This window comes from Humulus lupulus, chromosome 6, assembly GCF_963169125.1.
Source record: "Humulus lupulus chromosome 6, drHumLupu1.1, whole genome shotgun sequence".
NCBI classification, from domain to species: domain Eukaryota; kingdom Viridiplantae; phylum Streptophyta; class Magnoliopsida; order Rosales; family Cannabaceae; genus Humulus; species Humulus lupulus.
Genome location: NC_084798.1, coordinates 18,377,533 through 18,399,276, shown reverse-complemented (window position 1 = coordinate 18,399,276; position 21,744 = coordinate 18,377,533). Strand labels below are relative to the sequence as shown.

Here is a 21,744-nt window from a genome sequence, read left to right as displayed (position 1 = left end):
CTACTTACACATTGCAGTGTTATGTTCTTTCTAGAACATTGGCAAAGTAGATAAGATTGGATGTATTTGTTACATCAAACTGGAGCGATATTGACAGTAGTTAGGATAAGTAAACATACCGTTATTATCTATCTAATCATATCATATAGTTGACCACAGGTCAATTCAATCTCAATTCTAAGTGGTTAGTATTCTAACTAGTTGTATTATTTGAGTTCTTTGACTTGTTCGTTACCATCTTACACTACGAACTAGCCCATACTTACATTTTGGGAACTCGGTAGTATACTTGAGTGGGAGTGTTAATCATAGATATGAGCATCTATAGCTTCTAATGAAGAAGTGAAATGATGGTTTCCTTTTAGTTTGGTTCAAGGTGCTAAATGATAGAGATCTAATTTTAGTAATTAATATTAGTTTAATGAAATATCATTTACAAGGAACTAAGTGTTTTAAGGATAAAATACAATGAGGGGTAAAACGATATTTTAGTCCCATCTCATTGTAGACCATCTATAGAGGATTGAGTGACAATTATGGTTGTAACAATGGATAATTAATAACATATCTATATTTGTTATAGAGCATTCTATGAATTCAAGAGTGTAATTCCAAGTCTTTAGTGGAGTCACGAGGAATTAATAAGTTAGTAAATTTATTTATTAGATTTATGATAACTTATTGGAGCTTGATTTCATAGGCCCATGGTCCCCACTGTACCTTGGATAAAATTATCTAGATAGTCTCAATTAATTGATTTAATTATCAATTAGAATTATCAAAGTTGACCAGGTCAATTTTGGATAGTTTTACAGAGTTATACAATTTACAAAAGAAAAGAGAAATTATGGCAGATTTATTAATTAAGATAAATTGCAATCTAAATTAATAAATAAGTTTAAATCAATTTTCAAATTATAAATAATTAATTTGATAAAGGATTTGAATTATTATTTAATTAATTAAATCAATAGAATATAACATAGGCCTTGATTTTAAGTCAACCGGGCTTATAATCAAATGAGAAATTTCACGGGCCTAAATCCCATGATAATTTTGACCTAGGGCTGATATTATCTACAATTTTATTGATTTTTAATTAAATTAAATAGCTATAATGACCCACTAATCTAGACTATTTGGACCATTAACGAAACTATACATAAAACTTACACTTTTACGAAAATACCATAATTTTATTGAGTAACTTGTAAATTTAAGAGTTACTTACAAATAAATAGAATACTAAGAAGGATTTGGGATCCCATTGTCTTTAAAAACAAAACATGATTTAAAATAAAAGACATTACATAAATAATGCGGGAAATACATGTAAAACCATAAAAAAGGTAAAATGAGACTACATCCTCGAATCGAATAATGCTCGGCCCCTTGACTCCATTCACCATCGATACACATCCTCTAAGCGTCACGAATCTTTCCGCCTCTAAAGCTTATTTTCCTGCACATAAAACAGAAAGGAATGAGCCTAATGCCCAGCAAGGAAAAATCTAACACATAGTCATACACATCAATTTCATAATAACGTAAAGACATATCATAACACATAATACACTTATTATAATGGCCATTATTACTTGGGGTCCCATAGACTAAACAAGCTTATGCCCATGAGATTAGTGGGGTCCTACCAGCTAAATAGGCATATGCCCACAATCTTTTTGGGGTCTTGTTAGTCAAATAGGGCACAAGCCCAAGCCTACAACAAACACATTTATAACATATTCATAACATATCATAGCATAACACATAAGATAACATAAACATAAACATATAGATTCTAGCCTATTTTCCTTACCAAAGTTACCGGGATATGTGGACTGAGTTGGGACCTTTTGGAACACTCCTAATAACCATTAGAAAGAGTGAGTCTAAAGAAGAAAGGAGATGAAATGAAAGGGATGGAAAGACTAAACCATTTGAGAAACATGCTTACCGAAATTTATGTGCTCAAGAACTTAGATTCCCTAACCAAAATGAAGATTAAGGTTAGAGATTGAGTAGAAGACTATGAGAAAGAAAATAACATAATACAGAAATGAACTAGAGTTTTGGTTACCTCAAAGACTTGTAAGATCAATCTACACCACAACCGAAATACTATAGAACCTCACTTCCCAAAGTGTTTGATAAGCTTATGATGTTTAAGCTTATGATTTTCCCAAACCAGGTGTTTACACTCTCACACTTACTTAGCACTAGCAGCTTCTGAACTTAGAGTAAAAGGTGAATAAGGGCTGGGTACTAGGTCCTATTTATAGAGTTTGGGAATGAAAGTATCTTGATTTTACTTGAATAAAAATAATGGCTTTTTAGGTGAAAATCATTTGAATGATCGTTCAGCAGAGGCTGAAGACTCGTTCAAAAGATGCTGGACTTATGGAGGAGTTTGAATGGCTGAAAGGAAAAGAATTCAAAAGTGTTTGAATTTATGCTGGAGGAGGCGATATATCGCCTGGGCTAGTATGCCCGAGGCGACCGTGCATCGTCTCGTGTTTTCCGTATCTACGTGCTGCGATATATCGCCCCCTATAGCTGCGATATATCGGCATACGCTGAATATTTAAACACGAAATTACACATTTTTAGCTAAGTTTGAATGGAGTAAACAGCCTTGACTAAGCCCTCAACGTACTCAAAGCTGTTGACTGATCCTATAACATTCAAACTTTACTCCTTATTAAATTTAATCCTCAAAAATACTTAATCCTTAATCACCATTCATAACATGTGCTTAAAATCCTATTGGTTGATGTCTAAACCTTATAATATAATAAATATAATCCTTAATATCAATCACATTAATCAAACCTTAGGTTATACTTAATATTCTTAAACTATAGATTAAACTTAGAAAATCTATAAGTACTACTATGAGTGTCCAAATAATTCCCAGTCTGAACCAAAAATCCACAGTAACAAAGATAATACTATACATACTATAATACTACTAAATATTAGCTAAGTAAAGTTCTTGGACTCTACAATAGCCTAATTGAGTCTATAAAAGGAGTGCTTAGTGAGAGTTGAAAACATAAGTTGAATCATAAGTTTCTGATAGCTTTTAGATTCTCTCTACTGCATAAGTTCTTTTTTAAGCCTCATTACTCTTTTTTTCTTCTTTTCTATGTATATATCTCATATGTTGAGAATTTCCCACCCTAGTCTAGGTGATTCTAAGGATACTTTGGAAGACTGTGAAGAAAATTGAAGAATGATTCAGTTTCTTGGTAATACTCTGCGACAAAAAGGATACAAGAGTTGGTGAAACTAAAGAAATGACTCATTCATTCGGATGCGTATAATATAAGTATTCTTATCATTATTTCTCTTTGAATTCAATTTTAGAAACATGTTCTAGGTTACCTCATATTAACTTGTTTAATATTAGATCTACATGAAAATAAATAAAGATCCTGTATAAGTTTTCCTAACAACTGGCCTTAGAGCCTTTGGTAATCTTTATTTTCATGCATGAACATGTTCAAAATTGAATTAGATGATGTGTTGAGTAATTGGATGAATATCATGATTTTATGAAGCATATTGAATCCTATGTGATTATTAGCGATTTACAGGTTATTTTATTGTGTTTTCTATGCCATTTATTTTTATATAAGTTTTATTTTGTGTAAAACATGGTAAAAATTAATTAGAAAATGGTTTTGGTTAGAAAAATTGCACAATTTTTTTTTTCGAAAAATCTGGCTTGGCTGCCTCACCCGCGCGCGCACCTGCGTGCAACGCCCAGCCACCCCCGCATCCACCCGCACGGTGAACAGGATGGGTACTGTTCATCCATTTTTTTAATTAAAGAAAATAAATTGTGAAATTGATTATTTATAACAAAGCCAAAAATATCATATTTATTTTATCATTTAAAAATGTTTTTAAAATAAGATATTTTTGTTGGTTGAGATTTAAATAATTAGATATTTTCTACAAAGATTCAAATTCAAATTTAAAAATAGACTAACAACTTAATTTTAAATATTTTAATATATTAAAATATTAGAATTAAGATATCAGATATTAAAGATATTTTCTTTTAAATACTTGATATTTTTATTAAATCTTTATTTTGAAAATATTAATATATGTTTATTCTATAGTTTTTAATATTTAAATAATTTGAAATTTGAAATTTGTTAGTTAGATATTTTTATGGATATTTGAATTTGTTTAACTGTTTTGAGATATTTTAGGGTAGTTATAGCTATTAATATATCTTTTTTTAAATAGTTAAAATATTAGCATATAGTTGTAACAACACAAGATATTTTTTGAAAAATAATTAAGATATTGATTTTAAAATTTAAAATTGGTTAAATTTTGAAAAATATCATTTTTTTCAACCAATTATTAAATTTTTTTAATGGGATTTAACTTAACTTTGGTTAATTCTTGATAAATCCTATTTAAATTAAATTAATATTTTTTTTTTCAAATTAACCTAAACCAAGTTGATTGTTGATAAATGAAATTTAAATTAACTATTGTTAATTGTTGATAAATTTCATTTAAATTGACTTGTTTTTTGTAAAAAAATAATAACTTCGAATTTTTTTTTGATAAATTCTAGATAATTTATTGTGGTATTTTTGCAAATGAAATAAATTGTGGTATTTTTGCATAAATTCATAGACTTGCTCATATAGTAACATGATTAGGCCCATCCAATTACAACATGTCTGTTTGCACTATATGTGGTATTTTTGCAATTGGGCTTAGATGCATATAGTAGCTCATATGTTTGCTAGATATATGGATTTTGCCAAATAAAATATTCATAAAATGATAGGTTTTATTTGAGCCCATTAGAAAATGTAAAGTTTAAATTCATCTCTTGTGGGTGGTTCCACTTGTGAAGGTCCATTTGCTTTGCATGACTATAGTGGGCCTAATCAATTAATAACAATTAATAAAACGAAGGTTTAAATTCCTGTCTTTTGGACCTTGTATGGAAGTTTGGGGGCATTTGTAGTAGGAACGACATACTGGACCCATCCCTCCTCCATACAAGCACAATATTTAAGGCCCATTTACCTAAGTTGGACTTAATTGTATAGGTTCATTATATTAGTTAAACCTAAATATTGATGAGTAACAAATTAATTCTAAATTAATTGAATTTGTTTCAATGTGAAACTTTAGAATTAATAGGAAATTATAGGACATTGGTTTTAAAATTTTAATCTTTTCAATTTTTTGGAGAACCATAATCATTAATTTTCTAAAAATAAATAAAAAATAATGTTTTTAATTTTATAATGAGCTTATTTTAAGAATTATATTCGATCTCCACCGTTGGTTTAACTAAGTCTATAGCTTAATGGGGCCTCAAGATGCTTTGATCCGTCCCCATGCGGAAGGTGTTCATTAGTTATTTTGACAAGGTTAAATTTTGAAAAATAGATAATTATAGGTAAAATTCTACTAGACTCACCCCTACGGTGACTGCTAGGACTAAATCTATTAATTTTCGAAACCGTGGGTCTAGCTCATAAAATAAGATATTTTGTTTTCTTATTTTGATTGAATAGTAGGTTGTTAATAATGATGTCCATTACTAAATAAGTTTACAACTTTATTTAACTAATGGTATTTTTGATTTTCGCCAACCGGGACAATGATATCATAAATTAGTTAAAAACCTAAAGAAATAGAGATATGATTATATTGGTATTTTTTTCTCATATCTTACATATTTTTGGTATATGTTGTGTTATTTCTTGAAATTAGAGTGAATAGAAGTTTTATTGAAAAAAAGTGATTGATTTCTGTTTTATTGATAATTGGTAGTTTTAAGAATGGCTATGTCTACTCCCATCATTTCTCAACTTTCGATGGAGAAACTCACCGGAGAAAACTTCCTTAAATGGAAGCAAAACATCAACATTGTGTTGATTGGTGACAACTCCAAGTTCTTCATGACTGAGGAATCCCCAGAAATTCCAGCTGAAGGAGCTAACAAGTCTGTGAGGGATAAGTATGAGCGTTGACAGGCGGCTAACAACAAGACGCGGTACTACATGTTGACTAGTACGATCGACACTCTCAAGACAAAGATGGAGAATGTCATGACGACCTACGAAATCATGGATAAGCTCCAAGATATGTTTGGTGCCAAGTCAGCGCAGACTCATTTTGAGGCCACCAAGAAATATGCCAATGCTCAAATGGCACCTTCTCAACATGACAAACTACTTTCAGGAAGTTGAACTTCATGGAGCAACAATAGATGAGGAAACTCAAGTTGGCTTAATCCTCAACAGTCTCTCTCCAGCTTTCCTGCCGTTCACCACCAACTATGTGTTGAATAAAGTCAACTATGGTCTGATGCAGCTCATGGAAGAGCTTCATACTTTTTCAATCTATCACGGTGTTGTGGCATTCTTGGTTCAGTGAGTTGGGATTGAATTCCATGCACAGGAAGGTGGTACTCAAATTCATAATCCAGGTACTCTCATCCTTGACCAGATCGAAGAACTTTAAGTGATTTACCGAATTGCTCTTTAGGTTCAACTTGGAATTCTTTAAACTTTCCAAAAGTCTCAGATTTCTTTTGCATCAAATATAGGTAACTGTTGGGGTTTTATGCCCTAATTAAAACCCAATTTCTTTGTAATCTTATTTATTATCAATAAAAGAATATAAATTATTTTTTGACTTGGTCAATCACTTTGCTCACATGTTTTATTTTCATGATTATTTATTTAATATAAACTTCTATTAAATCCCGAGCATATAGCTAATCGTATTTATAGTGACGTAATCATAGTGGAATATAAATATGATTATATGTTCAAATATAAGTTAGTCTTAAGATTAGTCAGTGCACATGATTTACACTGACTTACCAATCTACGATATGATCTACTTACACAGTGTTATGTTCTTTCCAAAACATTAGCAAAGTAGATAAGATCGGATGTATTTGTTACATCGGACTGGACCGATATTGACAGTAGATACGATAAGTAAACATACCGATATTATCTATTATAGTCATATCATATAGTTGACCATAGGTTAATTCAATCTCTATTCCGAGTGGTTAGTATTCTAACTGATTGTATTATTTGAGTTCTTTGACTTGTTTGTTACTGGCTTACCCTACGGACTAGCCCATACTTACATCTTGGGTACTCGGTAGTATAATTGAGTGGGAGTGTTAATCATAGATATGAACATCTATAGCTTCTAATGAAGAAGTGAAACGATGGGTTCCTTTTAGTTTGGTTCAAGATGCTAAATGATAGAGATCTCATTTCAGTAATTAATATTAGTTTACTCAAATCTCATTTTCAAGGAAATAAGTGTTTTAAGGATAAAATACAATGAGGGGTAAAATGTTATTTTAGTCCCATCTCATTGTAGACCGTCTATAGAGGATTGAGTGATTATTATGGTTGTAACAATAGATAATTAATAACGTATTTATATTTGTTATACAACGTTCTATGAATTCAAGAGTGTTGTTCCGAGTCTTTAGTTGAGTCACGAGGAATTAATAAGTTAGTAAATTTATTTGTTAAATTTATGATAACTTATTGGAGCTTGATTCCATAGGCCCTTGGTCCCCAGTGTGTTGGATTTTATGCCCTTATAAACCATGTCAAACATGGAAAGTGATTTCATATTATCGATAAAAGTAGTTGAAATCATTTAGTTTGGCAACCATGTTGCTTGGTTGTTTTATTACATGATTATTGAAATAATACAAACATTTATAAAATCCCGAACATGTGGATAGTTACAATTATAGTGACTAGGTCATAGTGGATTATAGTTGTAATTATATGTTCAAAAGAATGAGTCCTAAGATTAGATCAGTGCATTGGATTTTCATTGATTCGGCAATCTACGATATGATCTACTTACACATTCGGGTTGTGATGTCTTGTCCAAGGCATTGGCCAAGTAGATAAGATCGGATGTATTTAGTTACATTGAACAAGGAACGATGTTGATTATTGATTTATAAATAAGTATCGTTGTTATCGAATCTAATTAATGTCACAACGTTGACCATAGGTTAAGTAAATCTTAATTCTAAGTGATAATATTTTGCTAATTATATCATTTAAATCTTTTGACTTGTTCTTTACCAGCTTATCCTATGATCTAGCCCATACTTACATCTTGGAGATTTAGTAGTGTAATTGAGTGGGAGTATTATTCATAGATATGAAATCTATTACTTCTGTATGAGAAGTGAAAATATGATTTCCTTAATTGCTTTGTTCAAAAGGTTAAATGATTGAGATCTCATTTCTGTGATTGAGTTCACAAAAATATCATTTATAAGGAACTTAGTGGGAGTTAAGGATAAAATACTGATGAAGGGTAACATAATAATTTGCACCCATCTTGTTATTAAGTCATCGATAAAGGATTGACTAACTGTAAGTTTGTAATAGTTATAACAATGGATAACGTATTTATGGTTTGAAAAATACATTCTATGAATTCAAGAGTTCAATTCCGAGTCTATAGTGGAGTCATAAGGAATTAATAAGGTAGTGAAATTATTTGTAAATAAATTCACAATAACTTATTGGAGCTTGATTTTATGGATACATGGTCCCCGCATCACCTTTAAGAAAATCATCTAGAATGTCTAAATTAATTGATTTAATTATTAATTAGGATTTTTAAAAAAAAAAAATTTGAAAAAAAGAAAAAAAAAATTATTCAAAAAACAAACCAAAGTTACAAAACAGAGAAACAGCTGCTACAAACCAGCAGGCTGCTAGCTCAACCGGACATTAAACAAAACAATACAGAAACACTACCAGCTCTCTACAACCTTATGAAAATACATATCCCTTTTCCTATGAGAAAGAGAACCCAAGCTCAACACTCTATACTTAACCGAATCCTTAATGTCCATACTAATTCTGCTGGCCATTTTACAAACGGAATCGAAAATACAACCATTCCTATTGCACCAGATAAAATACCAGGAAGCCGAGATCACAGCATTAACAATCTGGTTCTTCACATTATGCTTAGTTAACAAGCACCAACGATTAAGTTCCTCATACGATTCAGGCCAGTGGAAATGACCCAGCCACCTACCAATTTCCTCATAAACTTTCCTGGAGTAGATGCAATCCATGAACAAATGGCTATGAGTTTCTAAACCAGACTCACAAACAGGGCAGAGAACAGAGGATAAATTCAAGAACCGGCTCAAATGATCTCTAGTAAGTAATTGATTGTTGAAAATCTGCCAGTAAATGAATCTATGTTTGGGCACAATAAGTTTGCTCCACACTGTATCAGCAAATCCCACAGATTTAGCATAAATAAGAGAGGAATAAACATGTTTGATACGAAATTTACCTCCCTTAACAGCTTGCTTCAAGCATCCCTCATCAATAACTTGTCTAAGTCTCAACAATTTCTTAACATGCCAGCACATATCCTGACTGATAGGAACATTCCAAATGTCAAACTCCTTCAGATAAATGGAACTAATCCATTTAACCCAAAGGCAGTCTTGTTTTGAAGTTATCGCCCAAATGAAGTTAGCCATCAAAGCCATGTTCCATTTCTTACCTTCTCGAAAACCAATACCACCCAGTTTTTTAGGGAGACAAACCTTTTCCCAAGAAGGGAGATGCAACTTGCTTCTATTCCCATTAGATCCCCACAGAAAATCCCGACAACGTTTATCAATGGCAGCAGTGATCTTGGACGGAAGTATGAATATACTCATCCAAAAATTCCTAATACCAAGCAAAACTGAGTGTATAAGTTGAGCCCGACCAACAAATGACAAATTTCTACTCGCCCAACAATTAAGCTTCTTATTCAACTTATCCAGAATCACCCCACAATTTGAAGCTTTCCACTTAGTAGGCCGAAGGTGAACCCCCAAGTACTTCAGCAGAAAGGAGCCTTCTTCCATTTGCAACATCTCAAGAATCTGAGCTTTGATGGGATCCTTAACCCCTCCAAAAAAGATATGGGATTTAGATTTATTCGCAGAAAGCCTAGTAGAATCACAAAACAGAGTGAAAGCCTCATGAATCTTACTCACTGAACTGACATTTCCTTTACAGAAGATAATCAAATCGTCTGCAAAACAAAGGTTAGTTAACCTAATATGTTTACATAAAGGATGAAAACCAAAGCCTTTTTTATCAGAGTAATACGCTAAAAGACGAGTAAGGTACTCCATAACAAGCACAAACAAGAGAGGAGACATGGGGTCCCCTTGCCGAAGGCCTTTTTTCCCTTTGAAAGAGCCCTGAATTCTCCCATTCATTAACAGATTATAGCTGGTACCCTTTAAGCAAGCTAGAATCCAGTCAATAAATCTAGAAGGGAAGCAAAGATGCTTAAGCAAATCCTCCACAAAATGCCAATCAACAGTGTCATACGCCTTACTCAGATCAATCTTCATTAAGCACCTTGCTGAAATATTCTTTCTAGTGTATCCCTTAAGGAGATCCTGGAAAATCATTATATTATGAGCAAGAACTCTATTTTTTATAAAAGCCCCTTGATTACTATGAACCAAGAAGGGAAGCACTTCCGAAAGTCTGGAACAAATCATCTTCGATATACATTTGTAAAGTGTATTACAACACGCGATAGGACGATAGTCACTAGCAGAGCTCGGATCAGCTATCTTAGAGATTTTTAAAGTTGACTAGGTCAATTTTGTAAAAATTTACAGAGATTTGAGATTTAGAGAATAAAAGAGAATCTATGGGTAAATTTATTAATATTGATAAATTGGTGTCAATATAAATAAATAATATTAAATCAAGTTTCAAATTATAATTAGTTAATTTGAATAAGGATTTAATTAATTAATTAAGAAAAATAAATAAATAAAAGGTTTTGAATTTAGGCCCAATTGAGATTTAAATTCAAAATAAAGATATTGGACCCAAGTCCATTTATGGCAGCCCAAGACTTTTATTTTTTGTTTATTCTTTTTAATTAATTTAAATTTAAATAAAGCTCATTAAGTTGTCTATATAAGTAATATGATATCTAGGGTTTTCATAAGAAAGTAAGTCAGTTTCAGTTGATTCACAGCCAATTTAGGCGCCAAATGAAATAGAAACAAGGCGCCTAATGAAAACTTTGTCTAACCCATTTGCCTCCTCTGCCCCTCTCTTTCAGACTCACTCCATCGACTATCTTTCCTTCTCTCACTCTCTCTCACACTAAGTCTCTAATCCATTCCGTTGAGCCGCTGGATCACCACGACCTGTACGAGTCTTGCTGCTCCTTCTCCCTCACGCGATTCTTGCTGCTCAATCTCCCCGTTCTCCCTCACGTGAGTCTTGCTGCTCCTGCTCTATCTCCTCCTTCTCCCTCATGCGATTAAATTCTTGTCTATGTGAGGTATTTTTTTTTATATCTGTCTAAAAACCTGGAATTCTTGTCTTAATTATTTACACTGAAAAATGGCAGGTCTTGGAAATCCTAGCAGCTCTAGACCGAGCAATCCACTCACCGCATGTTAGGCTTTAGACTTGCTTGTGAAACTGTTCAGACTGAAAAATCGCATTGAAATTCAACAGGTTTTGCCTCACCAGATATGTTCTCTTTTAATGACTTCACTCCGTCTCGATGCTAAGGTAATTGTTGTTTTGTCCCTGAAATGTGTGTTTGCCATAAATCTTTTGTCCACCATGAGCTTTTGTTTTTTGGCTTTGTTGGGGATAGATTTCATGGCTCATTATTGCTCTCCTAAATTTTTTCAATGTTCAATCAACCCGAGGGAGAAGCAGGAGAGCCTTCTTATAGACGTTCGGTTTTGCGGTCAGGGTCTCATATTATCAGGCTTTACAGTTCATCCCTTATCACAGAATGTGAGGTGTGTTTTAGATCATTTTACCACATGGGTTCATACCCTCTCTAATTTTACACATAAATATAATTTCTTATGAGGTGAAAGGAGCATAATCTCCACTTTGTGTTGTTACAGCTGATTATGGGATCTTGAACTTTCAAAAATCTAATTTCCCCTTTTTATTTCCTCTTCGTTTATGAAATTGCTTTTAGTTTACCCAAACCAGTAACTAAAATTCATCTTGTTTTTCGTTCTCTCTCTCTCTCTCTCTCTCTCTCAAGCTTCTCCATGGTTTCCCAAATGCATGTTTTTCTCAGTATGTTGTTGAAGGCAACTTGTCTTGATTTGCCTTTATGGCATCACATTCTTGTTCTTGAAGTCTGAGGGTAATTCTAGAAGTGGAAATATACTCCTTATTTATGTAGTATGTGTAACATAGAAGATTATGGTAGAGCCTTGTAAAGCTGTTTGAATAATTACAAAGGTGGAACTTTGACAGGGTTTTTGTTTGGATGCACGAACTTTGCGGATTCTCTTTCAGAATTTTGATATGTAAGATCACTTGTACCAATCTTATTTTTTTCGTTTAGGATATTTTCTTATGTAGCTGAATTAAGTCTAAGTGGCCTAATTTATGGTATCTGCTATATAGGCATCCCAAGAACACCATTATTGTTGAGGGCATGGTTAAGGCTCTGGCTAGAGTTGTTTCAAGTGTACAGGTAAGATATGCTTATGTATATATTTTATAATATTTTTGGTTAGTCCTAGCTGGAAAAACTCAGACTAGTGGTGTTTAGTTCTAAAGTTTTCATTTTTTTTTCTTTTTCATCTCTTTATCTATAATAAAACTTTTATTTTTTAGAAAAAATGTTTATCTTATCGTCTTCTTATAGAAAAAAAATTAATGGGTACAATCTTCTGGTTCAAATAAAACTTTATTTGTAGTTTTGTACATGCACACTTTGGATCGGATTGATGAGATTTTATCAAATGGTAATTAATTTGCATATTGTAATTTGCTTGACTTGAAGAAACTCTGACATGTAGGGTCAAGAGACTAGTGAGGAAAGCCTGGCAGCTGTTGCAGGGATGTTCAGCAGCAAAGCTAAAGGTAATCACCTCCTTGGTTAAGATCAAATATAATCTATTCTTATTTGTTTGATCAAGATAAAGAGGTTTTATTACATGTGTGTTTTTGTCGAAATCTTGGCACCTTGAGTTTGAGGATATGGTTGTCACGACTGTATTTCTAGCATATGCTATGCTATCTTGCATTTGATTTATAGAATATATTATATTGGATCAAGTTAAGGTGATGTAAGTAATTGTCATAGTTGTGTTTGTAACTAATTTAAGATGTACTCCTAGAATTATAGGGGAATCATCTATTGTATTCTTAATTTTTAAAAAACAATGACCACATGCCCTTTGCAGGAATTGAGTGGAGCCTTGATAATGATGCGTCCAATACTACAGTCTTAGTTGCTAGTGAAGCTCATGATATAACTCTGACTGTTGAGGGTTTGTTAGAAGTTGTCTTTATAGTGGTTGCATTAACAGATGAAGCAATTGATGTTGGTAAGGTATTTTTTTTTTTTTTGCTATAAGAGTTCTCTGATATGTCTACAAATTTGTTTATGAATTTTGACCTATATCTAATTTGTTCATGAAATTGTTTAAAAATCATGCTTTAAAGTTTAATTAAGTGCTTGTTCTCTTTGTTTAATTAACCCTGTTCAATCCCCAAATAAAGTCCAGCCATTTACTACAATTCAGAGTTGTTTTAGGTCTTGGCACAATGTTCCAGTGGTTAGAGACCCAAAGGCATCTTGAAAAATTGCAAAAGAGGAACACATGGTTTATGGTTTCGACTTCTTTACCACAAAGAACTTTAGCAGCCCATTCCAATGAAATTTTGATTCCTACAATCGGCATGTTTGGTTTATTTGAATTTACATTGGAATGGAATCACAAATTTGTAATTTTGATCTCTCTTTGGTAATTTGTTATTCTTTTTTTGCTATAACATGTTAAAGTTTTAATTTTGTTTCCTACTTGCTAATTCCTCTTAAAAAGAAATGATTTGGTGAGAATAATTGTTTGTTTTATTTTTCCATTATCATTATATTTAGTTTCTCGACCCCAAGTTTTTATTTTTCTGTTTTCATTCTGTGTTTTAGAACTACCACAAAAAACATTGTCTTTTATTAAGTTTGAAATATTTTTGTTTTATTCCTAAGGCAGGACCTTTTTGGGAAGATAAGTTATATTTTCGAGTATTGGACAGTCCATAATTTTTTCTATAACTTGCTTTGTTTCTGGGTATGTTTCATTAATTTACTACAAAAAAAATTTTGGGTGATATTTCTACTAAAGACCATAAAAAGGCCCAATCGTAGTGTGAACAGAATTGAAATGTCCTTGAAGTAACCATAAGTATGCATGATTTAGAAATAGTTTTAAAGGTGTTTTTGTGTCTCTATTTTGAGATTTTCTTGTCATTTTTTTTTTGTGTTAATGCCCCCCATCTTTTGTGTTTAATAACGAGTTTTTTTTCTTCTGATTAACTTACATATTTTTCTGGTTTGGGTATTTTATTTTTCTATTTCTTTTTTTATTTCCTCAGGATACTACATATTTTAGTAGTCATGACTTGAGAGTTTATCATGACATTGGGCTCTTCATTTGACATTTTCTTTGTTGATGTGGTCATATTTATGCTTTGATATATCTTTTTCCTAGTAATTCTTTATGTTTTCATATAATTACTATTTCCACTTGCAACTTTATGCTTTGATATTTCATTATAAGTCTGTAAAAATTATAGTATAGCATTCATTCATTGCCTTGTGAAAGTAGATGTCATGGGATCTCAACTTGTCTCATATTATAATCTATATAACATGATGAAGGTATTGCAATTGTTTTCCTTTGAGTTTTTTTTTGTGCAATTGCCATGCCACGGAGGTAGTTGGAATTGATATCTCATCATGTTGTGCTCCCTTTATTTCATCCCATAGATACTAAGTACGGAAGTTACACCAATTGTTACCAACAAAAGAAATAAAATAAAATCACAAATAAAGCTTCTAGATTATTTTTTTTATTATCACATGTTATTTCTATTTATTAGTGATATCCCTTCTTGTTTTATCTTTTTAAGGTATAATATTCAACATTATGTTTTTAATATCTATTTCTTGTGACTGAGAATTGATTTTGTCTGTTAAGTTATATAATTTGGGGATTTTTATTTATGTTTTTGGATTTAGGTTTATGGTTCTGCTTTGTGATAATGATGTTTTGAGGGAGAATCTACATCTCGAAACTAATTTTAGGGATGTTTTGAACATTTTCTTTCCTTTGTACTTTTAGGTTTGCACATAACATGCTTGTTAAAATGCCTCAATATGTACCAGCTTCATAAACATCCACTTTACACCCAATTATGCCTCTTTGTTGTTCTTTCTCAGCTTTTTATTTTGGTTATTAGCTCTTGGAATTTCTGGATTATGTTCATGTTCGGCCACTTTTAGTTCATATATTGATTAGTAAAGCTTTATTTGACACAAAGAATCATTGTTAAAATAAGTACTATTTGTGTGTCTTGAATTTGTTTGATGAAAGGTTCCTCTAAGATAAAATTATATTTAATTGATGATCTTGTATAGTTTGAGATGTATTTATGCATACTGTACTTGAACTTGCTGCAAGAAGCAATCTCAAACCAGTAGCTTTGGAGCTTGGAGGAATATCCCCATTTATTGTTTTTGATGATGCTGATGTGGATCAGGCCGCTGAGTTGGCACATTTTTCCCTGTTCTTTAATCAAGTATGACTTAATTTTTTTTTTCTAAATAAGACTATTGATTCTGCAAAAGAAAAAAAATCATTGTTGAAAACCAATCCCTTCCCTTTTGCAGGGACAATGTTGTTGTGCTGGTTCAAGAACTTATGTCCATGAGCGTGTGTATGACGAGTATGTTGAAAAAGCGAAGACACATGCAATGAAACGTGTTGTTGGCGATCCATTCAAGGTAGTCATTGAACAAGGCCCATAGGTAAATCAATAGCCGTTCTATTTTATAGTAATCTTTATGAGATTATCTGGTTTTTCACTAGCTTTTAGCTCTATGTTACTACTCATTTGAACACTATAGGAAGCCCATGTTGCATTTTGATTTTTGGATTCAGAAAGAATGTTCAATTGTCATAGACCACTTTTAAGGTTTTCCATTAATCAACTAGATGTATGTTCTGTTATTGATTAATGCTCTATTAATGTTTCAAATTGACCCAGAACAACAAGGTCCTGAGTTACATAAGATCTGGAAAAGAAAGTGGAGCTAAGCTGGAAACTGGAGGAGACAAAATTGGCTCAAGGGGTTACTATATTCCACAGTTTTTTTTTTTGTTAGGATCCAATTGCTTTAAATTTATATTTTGTTTAAGGAAGATTTTTGAGTGATAATCTTTATAATGTGTTTATGATTTATAAATTCCTTAGTGATTCTTGTAAAGCATTGGATTGGCAGCTAATTGCAAGATGTATGTTGTATTTGATTTTTTTTTTAATTTTAAATCTTTTATAATTTTGAATAGAATTTGTATAACTTTAGTGGAGTTTGAATATCTTAGATATTCATCCGTAGTGAAGTAGGTTCTGGGAATTTTGTGTTCTGCAGTGATAACGGAAGGTTGAAAACTTGCATGTCGTAGTGAAGTAGGTTCTGAGAATTCTGTGTGCTACGGTGATATATGGATGAAAACCTGTGTGTTTTTTTTATTTGTTTGAATTTTTGGTGTTGATTGTGACAGATGGCTAGGCTAGTAAATTAGGGAATATGCTGTTCGATTTTTAGTAGATTTTTTATACTTAGTTTTGTTTTGTATGCTTATTTTATTTTCATAATTTGTATCTTTTATTAAAACAAATAGGCACAATATGGAAAAGGAATGGATGTCAGTCGATAGGTTGTCAGTGGAATATATAAAATTGGTCAATGAGTTTCTTAAATTCAGTTTGGATCATGCCAAATATCCAAACTATATTTGTTGTCCTTGTAGTAAGTGTGGAAATATGAAAAAGATGACCGCCATAATAATCTCAACAGAACAATACCTTCACTCTATTGTGACATTTTAATTTAGTTGATTAGCTTATGGAAACTAGGTTTGCAGGATTTTGAGAAACCTTTAATTGTCTAGTAGTGAAATCTACAATAAAAATGGCAAATTCATTGCTCTTGTTATTTAGAACTTTATATTTGATCTAATTCTAGTTCATGTGTCTATGCTATTGGGTTTTCTTTATAAATTAGTTGTCGTATTGTATGTATATATTTATATGTTTGGTTGGTGTATCATTTGTATTTTCATTTCATAATCATAAAGTGTTTGAGCTAACTTTTCTAATGAGTATTTTACCAAGCATAAATCTTCAATCTTTCATTTCATGCCTATGTGTTGTAGTTAGTGTAATTGCATGGCCAGCTTATAAAGTCGTAATGAGGTTATAAACTTTCTTTCTTTTTGTACTCTTTTAGTTTACTATTAACTCTAAGTTTAACCATTAATTATTTAAACTCTTGTGTAGATAAGCAAATCAACCTCACAACAAAGACAAGCGCACAATGGAATGGATGATGAATTGGAGGGTGGAGCAAGCTTCATGGTTTACTTTTTGTGTATCTTTTTATGTTTCTATTTTTTACTTTTGAAGCAAAAGATGTGCAAGACTATAGAATTTTATTATGTATACTTTCAAACTCAAGTTAGAACTAGGAACTTTTGAAGTGGACAGTGTCATGGTTTGAAGTAGTTCATCTTCAAATGTAAAAATACTCATGGTTTATCATATATATTGAATATTTTAGATTTTTTGATCTATTTAATATTACACTTGTGATCAATTGTGATTTTTTAAATCAAAATACAATAATAAAAACTTTTTACAACAATTAAAAATGCATACTACAAAATAACAAAATGTTATTACTGGGAGAATTTACAATAATTATGGTTGTTTTGTATAATATATTATAATTGGGACAAAAAGTTATGATTTATATAATAGAATGAACTAAAAACGTTATAAAATGATCAAATATAACAATTTTCATAACAGTTGGAAAGTGTTATGCATAAAGTATAAGATTAAACTTCAAATTTATAACCAAATACTCTACCTAAATGTTATTATTTGAATATTATAGCAACTAAAAATGTGTTATTGAATAGTTTAAGATAACATCGAACATAACATTTGAATGTTGTTATAGAAAAGACATGACTTTTAATAACAGGGGCTATGCTAGCGTTTTCAGAAGCGTTATCAATACTTTCGGTTAGCAGTTTTTAAGTGTTATGAATACTGTTTTTTCTTGTAGTGAACATTTCTTGGCCACTCTGGCTTCTTCTTCTCTTCTAGATCTCTATCTCATGTGTTGATGTGCAAGACTATAGCCCGGGTACTTTACTTGTAATCCTTTTACTTTCGGATACTATCATAACTGCATAAGATCTCCCCCGCGTATAGCATGTGTACGACCAGGCTGGTCGTATGAAGAGATCGAACGTTGCGACAATAGATGTCTTTCTGGTCGAGAGTCAAGCACGAATTCTGCCAGATGTTATCCACGTGTACTAAATGTTTGCCATGTCATCCATGCTTGTTTTTTGGATAACATTTGCCCCCCAAGTTTGTTTAGTGCGACCAGCAATAAAGAAACTTTAAGGAAACAACTGTTCATATCCCCACGATGTCTGTCAGGATCCCCGTGCGTTTTTTAAAACCGTGACATAATTATGTCTAATCAAGCCTTTTCAGTTTTCAAGAATATATTTGACGGCTTATGCACTTCCCCACGTTTTGAGAATTAAAAATAATGATTGCTACTTTTTGGCCATACCTTGGTCCCCATAAATACCTTCTTTTTCTTCTCAAAAAAGTTTTTTCTTACCGTCTTTGTCAAGAGCTTCAAGAACCTTGCCTTCAGAATGCAGAGCTTTGAAACCAATCAGTCGCCTAGCCGAAGATCTTTCCGACTCGAACTTCTTTCTCCTCCGAATCTCCATCTTCGCCCAGGTAGTCACTTTGCCTTTTTAAACTTTTCATTATACCATGCATGCCGTTTCTAGGTTCTATAATTTTTGTGTTCTTGAATAGGGTTTTATGAGGATCTTTTTGTATAAACCTTCCATTGCTTGGTAAGAGGGTGTCTTTATGCTTTGTATAGGTTGGGACTTAGTTTGATAGTTAGGATCATAGGCTTAGGGCGTAAGATCGATGTAAAAATTCAATCTTTAAGCTAGGTGAAAAAACTAAGTTTTTTCCCGCCCTTTAGGAGTCGAAACAGTTCTCTTTCAGAAAACAGTTTATTTCCTCTTTGATCCATTTTTCAAATCATTAGTGCCGAATCTTAGTGTAGGAGTAGGATGCTGCTGGTTTTTCAGACGCGAGCAACGTTATCCTAATCTTCCACACTACTTCACGGATTGTGTCTTATCTCCTCCATTGTCTGTTTGCAGTTCATATGCAAGACCCTTGGGGAGGAGAAAGACCCATTGAAGATGACCTCTTGGCCCAACTACTTGAAGGCGAAGAGAACCCATCTACTTTGATACCTGAAATCCCTTTTTCTCACCCTAGCTCGAACCGTCCTCCAGTCCCCAGTCAAAGAATGGCCCGAACAAAAACAAAGGCCCGAAAAAGGAAAAACCCTAACTCCCCAGGCCAGCCTTCTGCTGATGCCCCCTCGACCAGTGGTCGAGGCGAGTTCGCTCCGGAGACCAATGTCCAAGGGCGTGCCCGCCCTCGCCATGTCGACCAGCCAGCCGTGACGTGGAACGTCGTCCCTCAAAGTATGGTCACACTACGAATGATTGCCAATTATTTAAACAGATACAATCTGATGGGTGTGACCTTAGTCAAACCATCTACCGACCAGCAAGCCAACCTGCCAAGCGAGGCTTACAGTGCCTGGTCGAGGTTCCACATTGAGGCAGGTGCCACCCTGCCTTTCCACTTGTTTTTTCAGGGGGTGGCTAATTACTTCGGAGTAGCCCCCTTTCAGATCACCACGAACGGATATAGAATGTTGGCCGCACTCTATATTCTTTATAAGCTCAAAAAATGGCCAGTACCTTCCCCCCACGAGGTCAATTTTCTTTTTGACCTTAAGTCCAACCCCAACCAAGATGGTACGGGGTTTTTTCACTTCTGCCATCAGGAGTCCGGACGCACTTTTTTGTCCGACACCACCCATATCTCCTATGTGGGGAAGTATCACCATGAATACTTCCTCACTCCTGACCTTGCTGCGGACAACCTGGCCTTCACCCGAGGAGGTAAAAATTCTTACGCGAGTAGCTTCTTTAATTAGTGTTTTCTGTCATAATATCTTGACATCCATTGTGTTCCAGGCCCCTGGTTACGTCCAGTCCCTACTCCAGGGATGGAGTCAAGGGCAACACTCTTAGCCAACATGCCGAATGCTGAGAATAGTGTTAAAAACTTAGTCAATGAGGCTAACCTTTGGCTGGTCGGCCTTTAGGGCTCCAAATCTGCGACGAATGAACCCTCGGCGGGCGGTGTCCAAGTCGACGTGGAACCGGAGCAGGAACCCGAGAAGCAACCTCAGACGCCGCCTCCTCGGAGGTGACCAACTGGGGTTATGATCAGGGAAACTGTCGTCCCCCATCGAGCGGAGAAACCTTCAGTCCCCAAGGGCAAGGGAAAACAAAAGGTTGTCGAGCCTACCGAACTTTCTGACAATTCGTCGGATGTAAACGGTACAATAATCTCGCTTTTAAATAACTTGCCAATTCCCTCTCATCTATTTGATGGGGACGGCAACTTTAGGAATGCCCCCTCTTTAAACTCAGATTTCTCCAGGAACTAGGTAGTTCAGTAAATAATGCTATGACCAGTAGTTGTAGCCTGGGTACTTTACTTGTAATCCTTTTACTTTTATTCCTGTTCCCCATATGACCATTTAATCTTACTGCTCGAGTTGTTTCCTTTGGTGCAGGTATGGACTCTAAGGACGTCTTTGCGCACTATCAGGTTGTCGCTGCCTCTTCTGTCCCGAAGAAGGATAGCAAGAGGGCCCGAGGGGAAAGCAACAAGACCCCCTCGAAGAAGGCTCGAACAGAAGACGCTCCAACCGCCGCACCTTCCAAGGAGAACACGACACCTCCGCTCCCCACTGAGCAGTCGACTCCTTCAACTGCTAATCCACAGCCCTCCTCTAGGGCCGCTGACAAGGAGGCATTTAACAACTTGCCCGAAGGCTCCCTGTCCAGCGTCGTGGTCGGGTCGGCCAAGGAGAGGATATATAAGCTCTCGAAGCACAGACGCAGCCAGGCCGCCATCACTGAGACTGCTTCAATGGAGGTCGACCAAATCATCAACAGAGGGTTGAATGAGATAGTCAGCGTAAGTCATCTCCTGCTACTTCATCATTTACGTCTAACTCATTTTCCTTACTTTATCTCGTTATTTGTCTTCAGGGGCTGCTGTCTTTAACTGCTAGCTGGCGCCATGCTGGGGCGTTGGTTTCTCGGGAAAAGAACTTTGACTCCAGGCATGCCCAGGCTAAGCAAGCACTTGAGGATGAGAACAACAAGCTGCTCGAGGAGAACAAGGAGCTATCCAAGCTGAATGAACAACTGTGCGAGGACCAGGCTACTCTCACCAAGGAGCTCCAGGAAGCCCAAGATGCCTTGAAGAAAGCCAACGAGGAACAGGGGAAATGGAGGGAGAGTTATGTACTTATCACCCAAGAGTGCAAGCAGCTTAGACTTGATCTGACCGCCAGCAGGGATGAGACGAAGAAACTCGAAGAGCGGGTGCAGGAGCTCGAGGGGCGAGTGCTGGAGCTTGAGGAGGAAGA

General features: G+C 34.2%; 1 protein-coding gene across 1 annotated transcript; it reads left to right on the top strand.

The window, feature by feature from the left end:
* Positions 1–15,533: 15,533 nt before the first annotated feature.
* LOC133784792 (benzaldehyde dehydrogenase, mitochondrial-like) lies at positions 15,534–16,075 on the top strand. The gene is made up of 3 exons (XM_062224065.1): positions 15,534–15,680; positions 15,772–15,885; positions 15,971–16,075. Exons 1-3 carry the CDS (start codon positions 15,534–15,536, stop codon positions 16,073–16,075), a joined length of 366 nt encoding a protein of 121 aa, XP_062080049.1.
* Positions 16,076–21,744: the final 5,669 nt, after the last annotated feature.